The sequence below is a fragment of the Cricetulus griseus genome, chromosome 7 (assembly GCF_003668045.3).
Source record: "Cricetulus griseus strain 17A/GY chromosome 7, alternate assembly CriGri-PICRH-1.0, whole genome shotgun sequence".
In the NCBI taxonomy this organism is placed as follows: Eukaryota; Metazoa; Chordata; class Mammalia; order Rodentia; family Cricetidae; genus Cricetulus; species Cricetulus griseus.
In genome coordinates this window covers 126,509,929-126,522,013 of record NC_048600.1, presented here as the reverse complement: position 1 = coordinate 126,522,013, position 12,085 = coordinate 126,509,929, and the positions used below count along the sequence as shown (strand labels likewise).

Below are 12,085 nucleotides of genomic sequence, written 5' to 3'. Positions count from 1 at the left end.
TGTAGATGGACGTTTCTCTACCACCAGCCAGTCCTGTAGCCACTTTTAAAATCATCACTCAGAGGCTTAATATTAATCATGAACTGTTTGGCCGATGGCTCAGGCTTTTTACTAGCTACCTCTTACATTTAAATTAACCCATATTTCTTTGTTTACGATTTTATTTATTTATTATGAATACAGTCTTCTGCCTGCAGGCCAGAAGAGGGCACTCTTGAATGAAGATCTCATTCAAGGTGGTTGTGAGCTACCATGTGTTTGCTGGGAGTTGAACTCAGGACCTCTGGAAGAACAGTCAGTGCTCTTAATGGCTGAGCCACCTCTCCAGCCCAACCCATATTCCTTATCTATGCTTTGCCACATGGTTCGTGGCTTGTTACCGCATTTTCTACATGTCTGGCTTCCTCGGCGGCTGGCTGTCATCTTCTCTCAATCCCACCTTCTTTCTCCCTGTATCCTGCTTAGATTTCCTGCCTCGCTGTATTCTGCCCCACCATAGGCCAAAGCAGCTTTATTCATCAACCAGTAATAGCAACACATATTCGCAGGGTTCAGAAGGATATCCCATGTCAAGGAGTTTGGGGGTTTTATTTGTTTGTTTTTGAGACAGGGTCATATGTTAGCTTTGGTATCAAACTATCCATTTATTGGATGATGACCTTGAACTTGTGGCCCTCAGTCTCTACTTCCCAAGTGCTGGGTGGCAGGTATACAATAGGGTGCCTGAGATTTCTATGTCTTGGCCACTGTGGCTTACTGCAGTGAACACAGGAGTGTAAATATCTTCTTCAAGATCCTGATTTTAATACTTTTGGATACATTCCCAGAAATGAGATTGCTGGATCATATGGCAATTCTATTTTTAATTCTCTTTAAAGAACTCCAGACTGTTTTCCATAGTAGCTATGCCATCTTACATTCCCAGCGATGGCACGGGAGGCTTCAAATTTCTCTCCATAGGCTGATTATCTTTTGACACTTTGACAACAGCCACCACAATAGGTGCTGCAGGACAGGCCCTTGCAATTTGTTTTGTTTGAGACAGGGTCTCATGTAACCCAGGCTGGTCTTAAACTTACTATATAACTGAGAATGGCATTTAACTTCTGATCGTCTTACCTCCATGCCTAGGTGCTGGGATTACAGGCATGTGTCATGGTCATTATGGCATGAACTCTCATGTCCCCAGTGGTTAACAATGCTAAGGACCTTTCCAGGTTCCTGTTAGCCGTTTATTTGTCTTCTTTTTAGAAAGGTCCATTTGTTTTCTTGCCACAAAGCTGTATGAACCCAGAAGACATTGTGTTAAGCGAAATAAGCCAACAAGAAAGACTGGTCTATGTAATCTCATTTATACATCAGAGTCCATGGGATAGAAATAGAATAGTCAAAGTCATGCAATCAGGAAGTAGCATGTGGTTGCCAGAAGTAGGGGGTGACCGTAGAGATGCTGGTCAAAGGGTAAACATTTCAAGCCAGGCATGGTTGCGCACACCTTTAATCCCAGCACTCTGAAGTCAGGGACAGGCTGGTCTCTGTGAGTTCAAAGCCAACCAGTGCTACATAGAGAGACCCTGACTCAAAAACTAAGTAGGAAGATATGAGCATTCAGGTCTAATCGAAGCATGTGGTCCACACCTTTAATCCCAGCACTTAGAATGCTGAGGCAGAGGGTCATTCCAAGTTCCAGGCCAGCCTGGGTTACATAGCAAGTTCCAGGCCTTCCTGAGTTAGAGGGAGACTATCTCAAAAAAAAAAAAAAAATCAAAACCAACCCTCAGCCAAAAGAGTTTCAGGCATGTAAATTCTTGGGTCTAACCAGCAGTGCTGTAGCCATGACTAATAAAATTTAGACTTGATCTTCAGTAGAGGGAGAGAGACGCAGAGGGAGGGAGAAGGAAGGGGGAAGAAATCAAAGACAGTCTTCCAAACTCACCGCCCCTCTCATTCTGCCCTCCATCCTTTTTCCCAAACCTCACTCCAGGTAGGTTCTCTTCACCACCCCTCCAAATCTCACCCTGCCAAGGCCGCTGATAATTATACCCTGTTCTTCATCAACCATCCCAGGTTCACCCTGCCTGTCTCCACAGCAGTGTGCCTTGCACAGATGAGCCATGGCTCATGCCCGCCTCTCCTCACACTGCCCCTCCTCAGCCTCCTTTGCTGTCCCAGCTCCCCCTGCATTTCAGCACAGAGACCCCAGGAATCTGTCTATCCCTCTTCTATGGCTAGAAGAATCTGGCAGTTCTGTGGGTGCACTCACCAAACTGCTGGTGCTCAGGGAGTGTGCATATCGGTAAAGGAAGCCTTAAGCTTCCCTGACTCTGACTCCAGGACAAGCCTTGTGGCTGCTGTATCCTCGTAGTCCATGGATGAGTGAGTGGATGAGTGATTTTATGAATGAAGACCTCAACTCCCCATATAAAAAGAGTCAAGAAAAGAGGTAAGGTTGTAGAAAAGCAAGGCTTTTGTAGTCACAAGGTGTCCTAACTGCCGTTTGCACATGCTGAGGGCGGACACTTTTATTAGCTCTTTCTCACTTTTATTGGTATAGAGAAAATGAAAAGTCAATAGCGTACAGAAACCTCTTTGGCCAGCAGATGGCGCCAAATGATCTCCAATCTTGTGCAAGGTTTGGGACTCCAGGCTTTATGGAGGGTCCCAGCTCAACAGGTTGAGAATGTAGGTTGAGAATCTTCTGTGTGTGTTTAAAAGCACTAACCCATGATGGTTACAGAATGCCTGGAGGCTCCATAGGAAGCTCCTGCTGCGTCAAGGACCCAAAATATTCCATGGGCATGCAATACCTTTAAAAGCTCCCCTCGGGAAGCACAGCTCCCTCTTACTCAGTCCTTATGGTCTGCAGCTCTCACAGTCACCCTGGAAAGTGGGTGTCCTTAGCCCCTCTGTAGCTGAGAGAAATCCATGCCTGACCAGTCACATGGCTAGCAAATGGTGCCATCAGAATTCAGTCACCAACCAAATGTCATCTTAGTCCAGCCTCCCACTGCAGCAGACGTTGCAAACGGGCATATCCACGTTTCAAAATTGGATTGTACACATCTGTAGTGTGTGTGTGTGTGTGTGTGTGTGTGTGTGTGCGCGCGCGCACACGTGCACGCTATCAGCTGTCTTAGTAGCCTGCAGCTCCCAATGTGGCAGGTGGGGCAAAGCTCTCTGCTCCTCACCAGTTCCCTGGCATTCGCAGGCACTCTCATGCCGCACACCTGGGGCACAATCCATGTTTGTTCTCACCTCTCCAGCTCAGGCTCCTGAGGGATAGATTCCTATTCTAATGTTGACATGTCTGTGTCACATGCTACAGATACCAACCACAATGACCCAAGGTACACAGTTTACAGTCTAGCGGAGGATGGGTATTGGCTATTAAAAGGAGAGTTCTGGAACCTTCCTCAAAGAGCTCTTAGCTACTTCCTGGTTGAAAGCAGAGGTGTTGTTGAACCCTGAGATGGGCAGAGGCAGAGGGGAAGCCTAATGTCTTCATCCTTCTCCCTCCCACAATACTTGGTCCCACAATACAGATTTATTTCTGGGAAGTCCAGCGAAGGAACCTCACGGAGAGGGTGAAGACGCTTTTCCTGGCTGAGAACAGTGTGAAACTCAAGAACCTGACTGGCTACACAGCCTACATGGTCAGCATAGCGGCCTTCAATGCTGCAGGAGACGGGCCTCGGAGCACCCCCACCCGAGGCCAGACTCAGCAAGCAGGTAGGGAGAAGTCTTGGGGAGGTCTGTTTGTGGGGACAACAGGACCACACCTGCTATCAAGGCTGTCTCGTGCAGCCGGAAAGCTGGGTTTGGTACCCAAGTCCCTCTTCCAGATACAGAGACAGAGCCCAGCCTGCCAGGAAGACTTCAGGTATGTGTCCAGAAAAAAAGAAACTCTCACCACAAACCTTGAGACAGCCCCCAGATCTCACCTAGCCTGTCCTACCCACCTTGTCTCAGCTTTGGGGATAGCCTCTCTCCCTCCCAGTCAGTCCCTACGTGGCTTCCTCCTCCTTTCTTTGTCTCCTTGCCTTTGTTCACCCCGCTGATGTTAGGGTGTTAATTGTCTTCTATGAGACTTTTGCTTCATCCTGGTGATGTAATTGTTATTGTTTTTTTTAAAAAGAAGAAAAGAGAAATTGCTGAGACAGCCATATTGACTATAAGTTTATTATAAGGCCCGACAGAATGGGGAGACTAAGAAGAGGAACAGGGTAATGGCTGACCGCCATGGCCGGTCGCCATAGAGAGAGAGAGCGGGGAAACAGAGAGACGGGAGAGCACACAGAGAGAGAGAGACAGGGGGAGAGAGAGAGTAAAGGGGCAGGGGCCTATCTTTTAAAGGGGTCCTCTGTACCTGTGTGTAGACTTCTTTCCCATGGAACCTTGGGCTGACCAGGGTATCAGGGGCAGGCCAGCATAATGCCTGAACCTTTCAGTAATAATAAGAGAAAAAAAGAAAAACAGTAAGTATGAGGGGCACGGATCATAAACAAGCACAGATGGTGGTGAGGATAGGCGGCCTAAGGGGAGCAGGGTATGGGAGCTTTGGGCAGCCCACCCCCAAAGGCCTGACCGCTCAGATGGCCACCTCTGAGCGGAGATTTGAACGAGAGGAGACCCACCATGGGAAGTTCTGCAGACAGAGCAGGAAGCCGGGTTCCTGTCAGAGGGACCAGCAGGTGTAGCGGCTTGAGGGCTGGAGGGAATTAGAGGAACAGAACTGGGTGCTGACTAGGAAGTGAGGTGAGTCTCCAAGGGTCTGGAGGACAGGGATTTGTATTAAGTGAATAGGAAGACATGGGAAGGTTTGAGCTGTTGAGAATTAGATGTTTTTATGTTTGGAAAAACTGGCTCTGAGAGACTGGAGGGAAAGGAGAGAGACGAGAGGCCAGGTGGGGACTAGACACAGCACAGGGCAGAGGAAGGAGAGAGGGAGCAGATCCTCTTGGCCTGAGGTGTCCAAAACCACTTTTGGTTAGTGTCACACTGGGACCCCCATAAGTCCCAGGGGTAAGCAGAGCAGTGTCAACTTCTTTTTCACAATGAGCAAGGATCACCCCAGAAAATGTGCTTTTTGCTCAGGGTCCCCTGGTAAGTCATAGGGGAAAGGATAGATGCTGGGACCAAGGACATCCAAGGGAATTCAGGAAGTTTGCATTTGTTCCTTTGTTTCCAATGTGGAGTTGAACAGTCAGCCCTCCCAAACTATGAATTCCATATCAGGAGATTCAATTAACCAAGAAAGGAAAATATTCTCCAAAATTGCTTCCTCCTGGTGTGGTGGTGCAGACCTGTAATCTAAGCACTTGGAGGAGGATCAAGAGCTCAGGGCTGGAGAGAGAGGTCAGCAGTCAATAGCACTGACTGCCCTTCCAGAGGACAGAGTTCGGTTCCCAGCACCCACATCAGGTGTCTCACACTATCTTATATCCTCAATTCCAGGGGATCTGACTCCTTTTTCTGACCTCTGTGGGCACCTGTGCTCATGTGACATACACACATAGACACATATACGCATAAGATCAGAGTCCCCTTCAGCTACACAGCAATTTCAAGGCCACCCTGAGCTACACAAGCATGTCTCAAAAAACAAACATTTTTTTAAAAATGTGTCTATACTGAACATGTATAGACAACACCACATAACTACTATTTAGCAGCATTGCATTGCATCGTTGATAAGTATAGTCAGTGTATACTTACCATTGGATCATAAGGAGATAGAGGATATAGAGGGACTAGAAGAGATCTCAGTGGCACAGCACTTGGCTAGCCTGAGAAATGCCCTGGCTTCAATTGCCAACACAACAAAAAGGAGGGAGGGGTACATAGAAGAATGTCTATAGCTTATATGCAAAGTGACACCATTTTATATAAGACAAGCATCTCAGATTTTCATTAGAACCAATTGCTTCTGGATCCAGAAGACAAGAGAGCAGCCTTCTGCCCTGGCCTCCAGTAACCAGCTTTTCCAGCCTGATGCATCCCTTACTGTGACTCCCCCTACCCTTAAGGAGCTGTAGAAAGCAAGCTACCAGAGACGGTTCCTAACCAGGATTCTCTCTGGCACAATCCCCCAATCCAAAGGAGCCTTTCCCTCCATTGGCTCCACCGAGACAGCAAAGGCTGAGTGAGCTTGGGTGTGCTAGCCTTCATCTGTTTGCCTGCCCATCTCCACGAAGCTCCATCAGTGTCACTGGTCAGATATGAGCCCCCAAGAGCCTGGAAGCTTCCGGCACTGTAGCAGTAGGACAGAATGTCCTGTCCCACATCCTTCTACCCCCAAGTGTGTTGGGGGGGGAGGCAGGAAAGGGCCCTGAGTTCACCTCCCTCCTTCAAAGACAGCAGGGGAGATGGAGCCAGAAGCTGTCAAGATTAGTTCTGGCTTGGTGGGAGGCAGCACTGGACAATAATAGCCTGGCCATCCACCCAACCAGCTCAGGATGCTAGGAGGGCAGGAATACTTCCTGTCTTGCCTCTTTGCCACCGCCCCCCCCCTCCACCCTCCACCACCACCCCCCACCTGCTGTTGCCACACACCAGCATCCTCGAGGGTTTTAGAGTTCACCGCAGGGGTCTCAGTACAAGAAAACATCTCTTCCAGAGGATCTGACTGTCCTTGGCCTGTCTCCTCCTGACAGCTTGGTGTCTCTATAACAAGTCCTGCAGCCCAGGGATGAAAGGAAGGCCATGTCTCCGGAGTTCTGACATCTTGTTTAGCACCCACTCTGTATTCTGGGACAGAGGCACCCCCACATTCTCTAGCAGGAGAGCTGAAAGACACACCCATGGTGCCAGGAAATGGTCTTGCCCCACAGTGACCCTTGGGGATGCAACGGCTGCTCCCATGCTACTAGCCAGGGCTTAGAGCCACATAGGAGAGAGTCCAGATTCAAGGAGGGCTCTTCTCCCATGGGGGGGGGGGGGAACACACGACTCTGATGCTAGACAACTGAGTGCTAATGACGTCAATGGAGGAGGAGCAAGGGTTCAAGGGCCTCAAGTGACCCTTCCTGCCTTCTTTTTGTGCCTAGCCTTACTCTCTCTTCTTTCTGGGAACAGACCCAAACTCTCCTGCTAGTTGCTTGGAGCCCAACCTGAGTCTTTGAACTTCCACAGAAAGAGAAAAAATACAAACCCTTTGCTGTCTCTCCACAGCCCCCAGCGCCCCAGGCTCGGTCAAATTCAGCGAGCTGACCACGACCTCGGTGAACGTGTCCTGGGAAGCCCCACAGTTCCCCAACGGTCCTCTGGAGGGCTACAGGCTGGTGTATGAGCCCTGCACCCCTGTGGATGGTAAGTGGGGACCTCCCACATGGCCCAAACTCTCCCCTATCAATTTGTACCCAGAGATCAGGTCATGATCACTGCTTGGCAGTTAGACGTGGTGAGAGTCTTCCCATTTTATAAATGGGAAGACTGAGGCTTGACCCAGGGAAGGGGTCTTTCCGAGACAAAAGCATCTAAGCGCAAAGCCGAAACAGCAACATAAGGCGGTGTCTCCTGTGCGGGCAGGGGACGCTTAGCACAGTCTTCCTGTCACATAAACTGAATCAGGAAGATGGTACAGGACCCCAAAGAAAAGTCTTCTGATATTCTCATGCTATCCTGGCCCCCTTCCAAAGCTCAGCATTCCCAGCATACCCCCTTTGGAGGGTCAGGGACCCCTTTAGAAATCTAATCAGAGCCTGGGGAACTTCCCCAGGAGACTGTGTGAGAAGGAGAGCAGTCACACCACCCCTGCTCTGCACGTGACTGCCCTAGCCCAGGCCTTCCTCAGACACTACCCTTCCCAGGCCCCCACCAAAACCCTGCTCCACTTTGAGGGGTTGGACTCTCAGCCCTGACAATTGACATCCGGTGCCTGCCAACTTTCTTACACAGTCCAGCCCAATGCCACCTGGTAGGAATGAGCAGAAGTCCCCAAGAATCACTGTTTTGTTCCCTGCAGCTATCTTAAGAGAACAAGGGACTTGCATGAAAGAAGGGGACTGGGCTCCACAGTGCCTGGGTCTCCTTACAGCAAGGCTTAGGGATGTGACTGCCCTAGAAGTGACATCCTGGTACCCTGGTGGCAGGAAGTGGCCACTTCTGTGGTCACCTCCCTGCCCCCCACTCTCACCCCATAACTCCCCCCAGCACTGGAGCCTGGCAAGAACAAGGGGTGGAGCCTGGGAACATTAGGCAGCCCTGGTTCTGGGTCAGTGGTGGGAACAATGGCCCTCAGTCTTTCTTGCCACCACCTGGGTGCCAGCCGCCTGTCCTGCTGTCAGGACCAAGGGGGAAGCAGATCCTGGAGAGGGATGCAGTCAGGAGCAGGATTAGGTCAGAGGTCAAGAAGACAAAATGCAGGGAACCCGGACAGCAGTGGCTTCTGCCTGGCCTCTCTGGGACCTCCCACTGAGAAATGGAGTACTTGGCCTCTTGTGATTTTATTCCATCAGGGTCTAGACCACCTGGCTAAACTCCATGTCCCTATAGGTTCCTACCATCTGTGTAATGGCCTAGCTAGCAAGTAAGGGGCACTGTCTAGCATATATGTGCCACAGCTCTGGAGCAGGTCAATAGCACCCCATTTTCTTATAGAGAAAACCAAGGTCTAGACCAGTAAGGGTCTGCTCAGTAGTGTCTAAAACCCTCGTTCAATAAATAAATAGGGGTCAGAGGTATGGCTTCATCAGCAGAGTACTTGCCTGGCATGCGCAAAGCCCCGAGTTCCATCATCAGCACCACATAGATAAGCCCTGGTGGCTCGTGCCCATAATTCCAGCACTCAGGAGCTGGAGGCAGCAAGATGGGGAGTTCCGAGTCATCCTTAGTTATATAGCAACTTTGAGATCAGTCTGAGCTACTAGAGACACTGTCTCAAAAATAAATAGGGCCAGCCTGGACGTGGTGGCACACGCCTTTAATCCCAGCCCTCGAAAGGCAGAGGCAGGTGGATCTCTGTGAGTTCGAAGCCAGCCTGGTCTACAGAGTAAGTTCCAGGACAGCTAGGACTACACAGAGAAACCCTGTCTCAAAAAATTAAGAAAGAAAGAAGGAAGGAAAGAAAGGGCCTAGAGATATGACTTAGAAGTTTAGGGCACTGTCTTCTGTTCCAGAGGACCAGTTCCCAAGCAACACATGGCAGCTCACAACCGTCTAACTCCAGTTTCAGGGAGTTCAGTGCCCTCCTTTGGCCATCTTAAGGAACCAGGCATGCAAGTGGTACATGCAGACATACATGCAGGCAAAACATTCATACACGTAAGATTAAAAAAAAAAAAAAAAAAAACTTTTTTTTTTTTTTTCTTTTTTTCAAGACAGGGTTTCTCTGTATTGCTTTGGAGCCTGGCCTGGAACTCTCTCTGTAGACCAGGCTAGCCTCAAACTCACAGACATCCACCTGCCTCTACCTCCCGAGTGCTGGGATAAAAGGCATGCGCCACCACCGCCCGGCCAATAAAAACTTTTAAATGAAATAAAGTACCTATTATGTGTTTGGTGCTGTTTCCCTATATGTGAAACTCCATATCCCTATTGGGGAATGCTTCTGACACTCTGGCTTGGTGGAAAAATAAACTGAAGCCGGCTGGAGACATGTCTGAAGGCACCAGAGCCAAGTCAAGATGCAAAAGTCTGTCCCTCTGTGTGGTGACACTTTACATAGTTAACCCTGGTCCTGACTCTCAGGGAGATGTTGGGATTGGGATGCCCAGAGCACATAGTACCAGCCTGTGAAAGCCTTCATCCTGCCCCTGGCTGCCATGACCTGAGATGCAGAATCAGCACTCCTTTACCCTAAAAGCCAAGTGGCCCAGATGATGGGGCTCCTGAAGCTGGGCTCTCATTGGCCAAGAGGAAAGAGTACTGCAAGAGTAGAGCTGGGACTGGGGCTGGGGCTGGGGTGGGGACCGGGGGTTAGTCATTAGGTGCCATCCAGCTCCACTTCTGGGGGTATCTCCACAGAATTTCCCAACAAAGGGTGCCTGGATTTCAGGTTCTATGGATGGTGGGGTGGGAGTGGGCTGATATCGGGCTTAGAAGTGAGACAGGATGGAGACTTTGTGGCTGTTCCGGGTTGGGCAGACAGGACATAGTTTTCCTCCTGGTACTTTAACCACGGAGTCCTCTTTTTCTGAGCTCATTTACAGAACCAAGCTCCTGACACAGCTTTGGCAGGATGTGGGCTTGAGTGGCAGCTCAGCTGATCTCAAGGGATAGAGGCCACAGCTGTCACCTCTTCCCAGGAGCTGCCAATGGCCTTGGTGGCCCTGTTCCCACCAGCTACTGCAGCCCCTGCTCACAGCCCTTCCCCACAGGGGTCAGCAAGATTGTGACAGTGGATGTGAAGGGGACTGGCCCACTGTGGCTGAAGGTGAAGGACCTGGCAGAGGGCATGACCTATCGGTTCCGAATCAAAGCCAAGACCTTCACCTATGGGCCTGAGATCGAAGCCAACATCACCACGGGCCCTGGAGAAGGTAGGAGAGATGGCACACTGCACTATGCACCATGTCCTCAGCCCTCTAAGTAGGAGGGGACCCCAGGGGGTCCAGAGCTAGAAGACAGTGGGGAACAGAAAGCTTACTCTTTCATCTCCTGCCCCAGGGCCCCTACCTGTCTCCTCTTCCCTCCTGTCCCTCCTCCTCTCTCCTCCACTGTCCTCCCCCATCCTGGACTTGGTTCTTAGCATCTAAGTCCTCAGGTTATTCCAGCCCCAAGCCTGGAGTGACCCAGACCTTCTCATCATGCAGGCCAACACACACAGCCCAGGCTGTCACAGAGTCTGCCTTGCTATAGAGCCCAGGTTGGCCTGGTACTTAATGGTCCTCTTGCCTCGGTTGCCCAAGCGCTGGGTTTACAAGGGTGAGCCACCACACCCACCCTGCTTTCCCTGTGTTCCTCCTTTCCTTCCTCTCTAACCCTCGGCCTCTGTCACCTCAGCCTCTGTCACCTCTATCCGGGCAGGATGTGGCCTGGCAGGTGTCCAAGCCTCCAGGCTGTCCAGAACCACCTCCCCCGCCCTCCCCTGCCTCCCCTGCCTCCACCTCCCACCTGCCTCCCCCTGTCTCCCCCTGTCTCCCCCTCCTCCCACTGCAGCAGTGGCTCTCAGAGCAGGGTACAGAAGAATCTCCCTCAGCTCTTGCCCAGATATACACGCCCTGGGAGGACAGAGGTCCTGATTCCCATGAGATACAGCCGGCTGCTCTGATCACAAGCACTCTGATAGGTGGACAGCTTCCTCACAGTCAGACCTGCCTTCCTCCAAGACCCCCCTTTCCTAGGTGCTTTTACTCACAGAAGGCCACGTTGTATTTCCATGTCAGTGCCCAACCCTCAGCTCCTTCCCTAATCCTCTCTTTCACTGTCTCTGACCTTTGTCACTTCCTACCTTCCACCCAGAACCCTGGGGCAGTCAGGGTTTAGTCTCCACAGGCCCTGTGGTGGGTTCCGGTTTTCCCATTCTAAACATGAAAACCACCTCCCAAGAAGCCCTCCTGTCCCCACCCCTCTCTTGAGGAAGCATGCAGTCTGCCCAATTCCTTCAAGAAGGTCACCCACCAGAAAGCTGCCTCCTTCCCCTCCCTGCCCCACAGCCAGCAGCAGACAATGATCTTTCTCCAGCAGCCAGATGAGTCTGGGCCCTGGAAGAAGAACGAGGCTGAAGACCCCTTGTCCTCTTGCCGTCTATGGCTTGCCACCCTTTGGTGGCCCGTGTCTCATTCAATAAGACAGCCATTTGCAGGAATATGGAAGGCTGCTGTCCCAACTGCCCAGCTCTGCTTCTCACCAGAGGCTCCTGGGACATAAAAGCAGGGAGAGAAGCTGGCGATGGAAAGAAGGCATCTGAGTACCCAGAGGACAGGGGCAGCCCCCCCCCCGCCCCCCAGAACACAACTGAGGGTCTGAAGAGCTCCAGCTTGGAGCTGGTGCTACAGCATAGGGAAGACACTAGAAGGGACGAAGGTACCAAAAGAAAGCAAACCTTACCCAGCTAGTGTGGGTAAGAAGAGATTCACAAGGGATGGCACCCAGGCCCGCTGCCCCTGGCTTAGCAGAAAAGCCAGTGGCCACCCTTCCCTCAGCC

General features: G+C 50.9%; 1 protein-coding gene across 2 annotated transcripts in view; it reads left to right on the top strand.

Moving 5' to 3' along the window:
• Positions 1 to 12,085, top strand: part of Sdk2 (sidekick cell adhesion molecule 2) — a 277,455-nt gene that overhangs the window by 243,802 nt on the left and 21,568 nt on the right. For both annotated transcript variants that reach the window (XM_027425763.2, XM_027425764.2), the window contains 3 exons: positions 3,543 to 3,729; positions 7,171 to 7,308; positions 10,317 to 10,478. In XM_027425763.2, the coding sequence (XP_027281564.1) occupies positions 3,543 to 3,729; positions 7,171 to 7,308; positions 10,317 to 10,478 (487 nt within the window). The remainder of the gene's footprint in view (positions 1 to 3,542; positions 3,730 to 7,170; positions 7,309 to 10,316; positions 10,479 to 12,085) is intronic.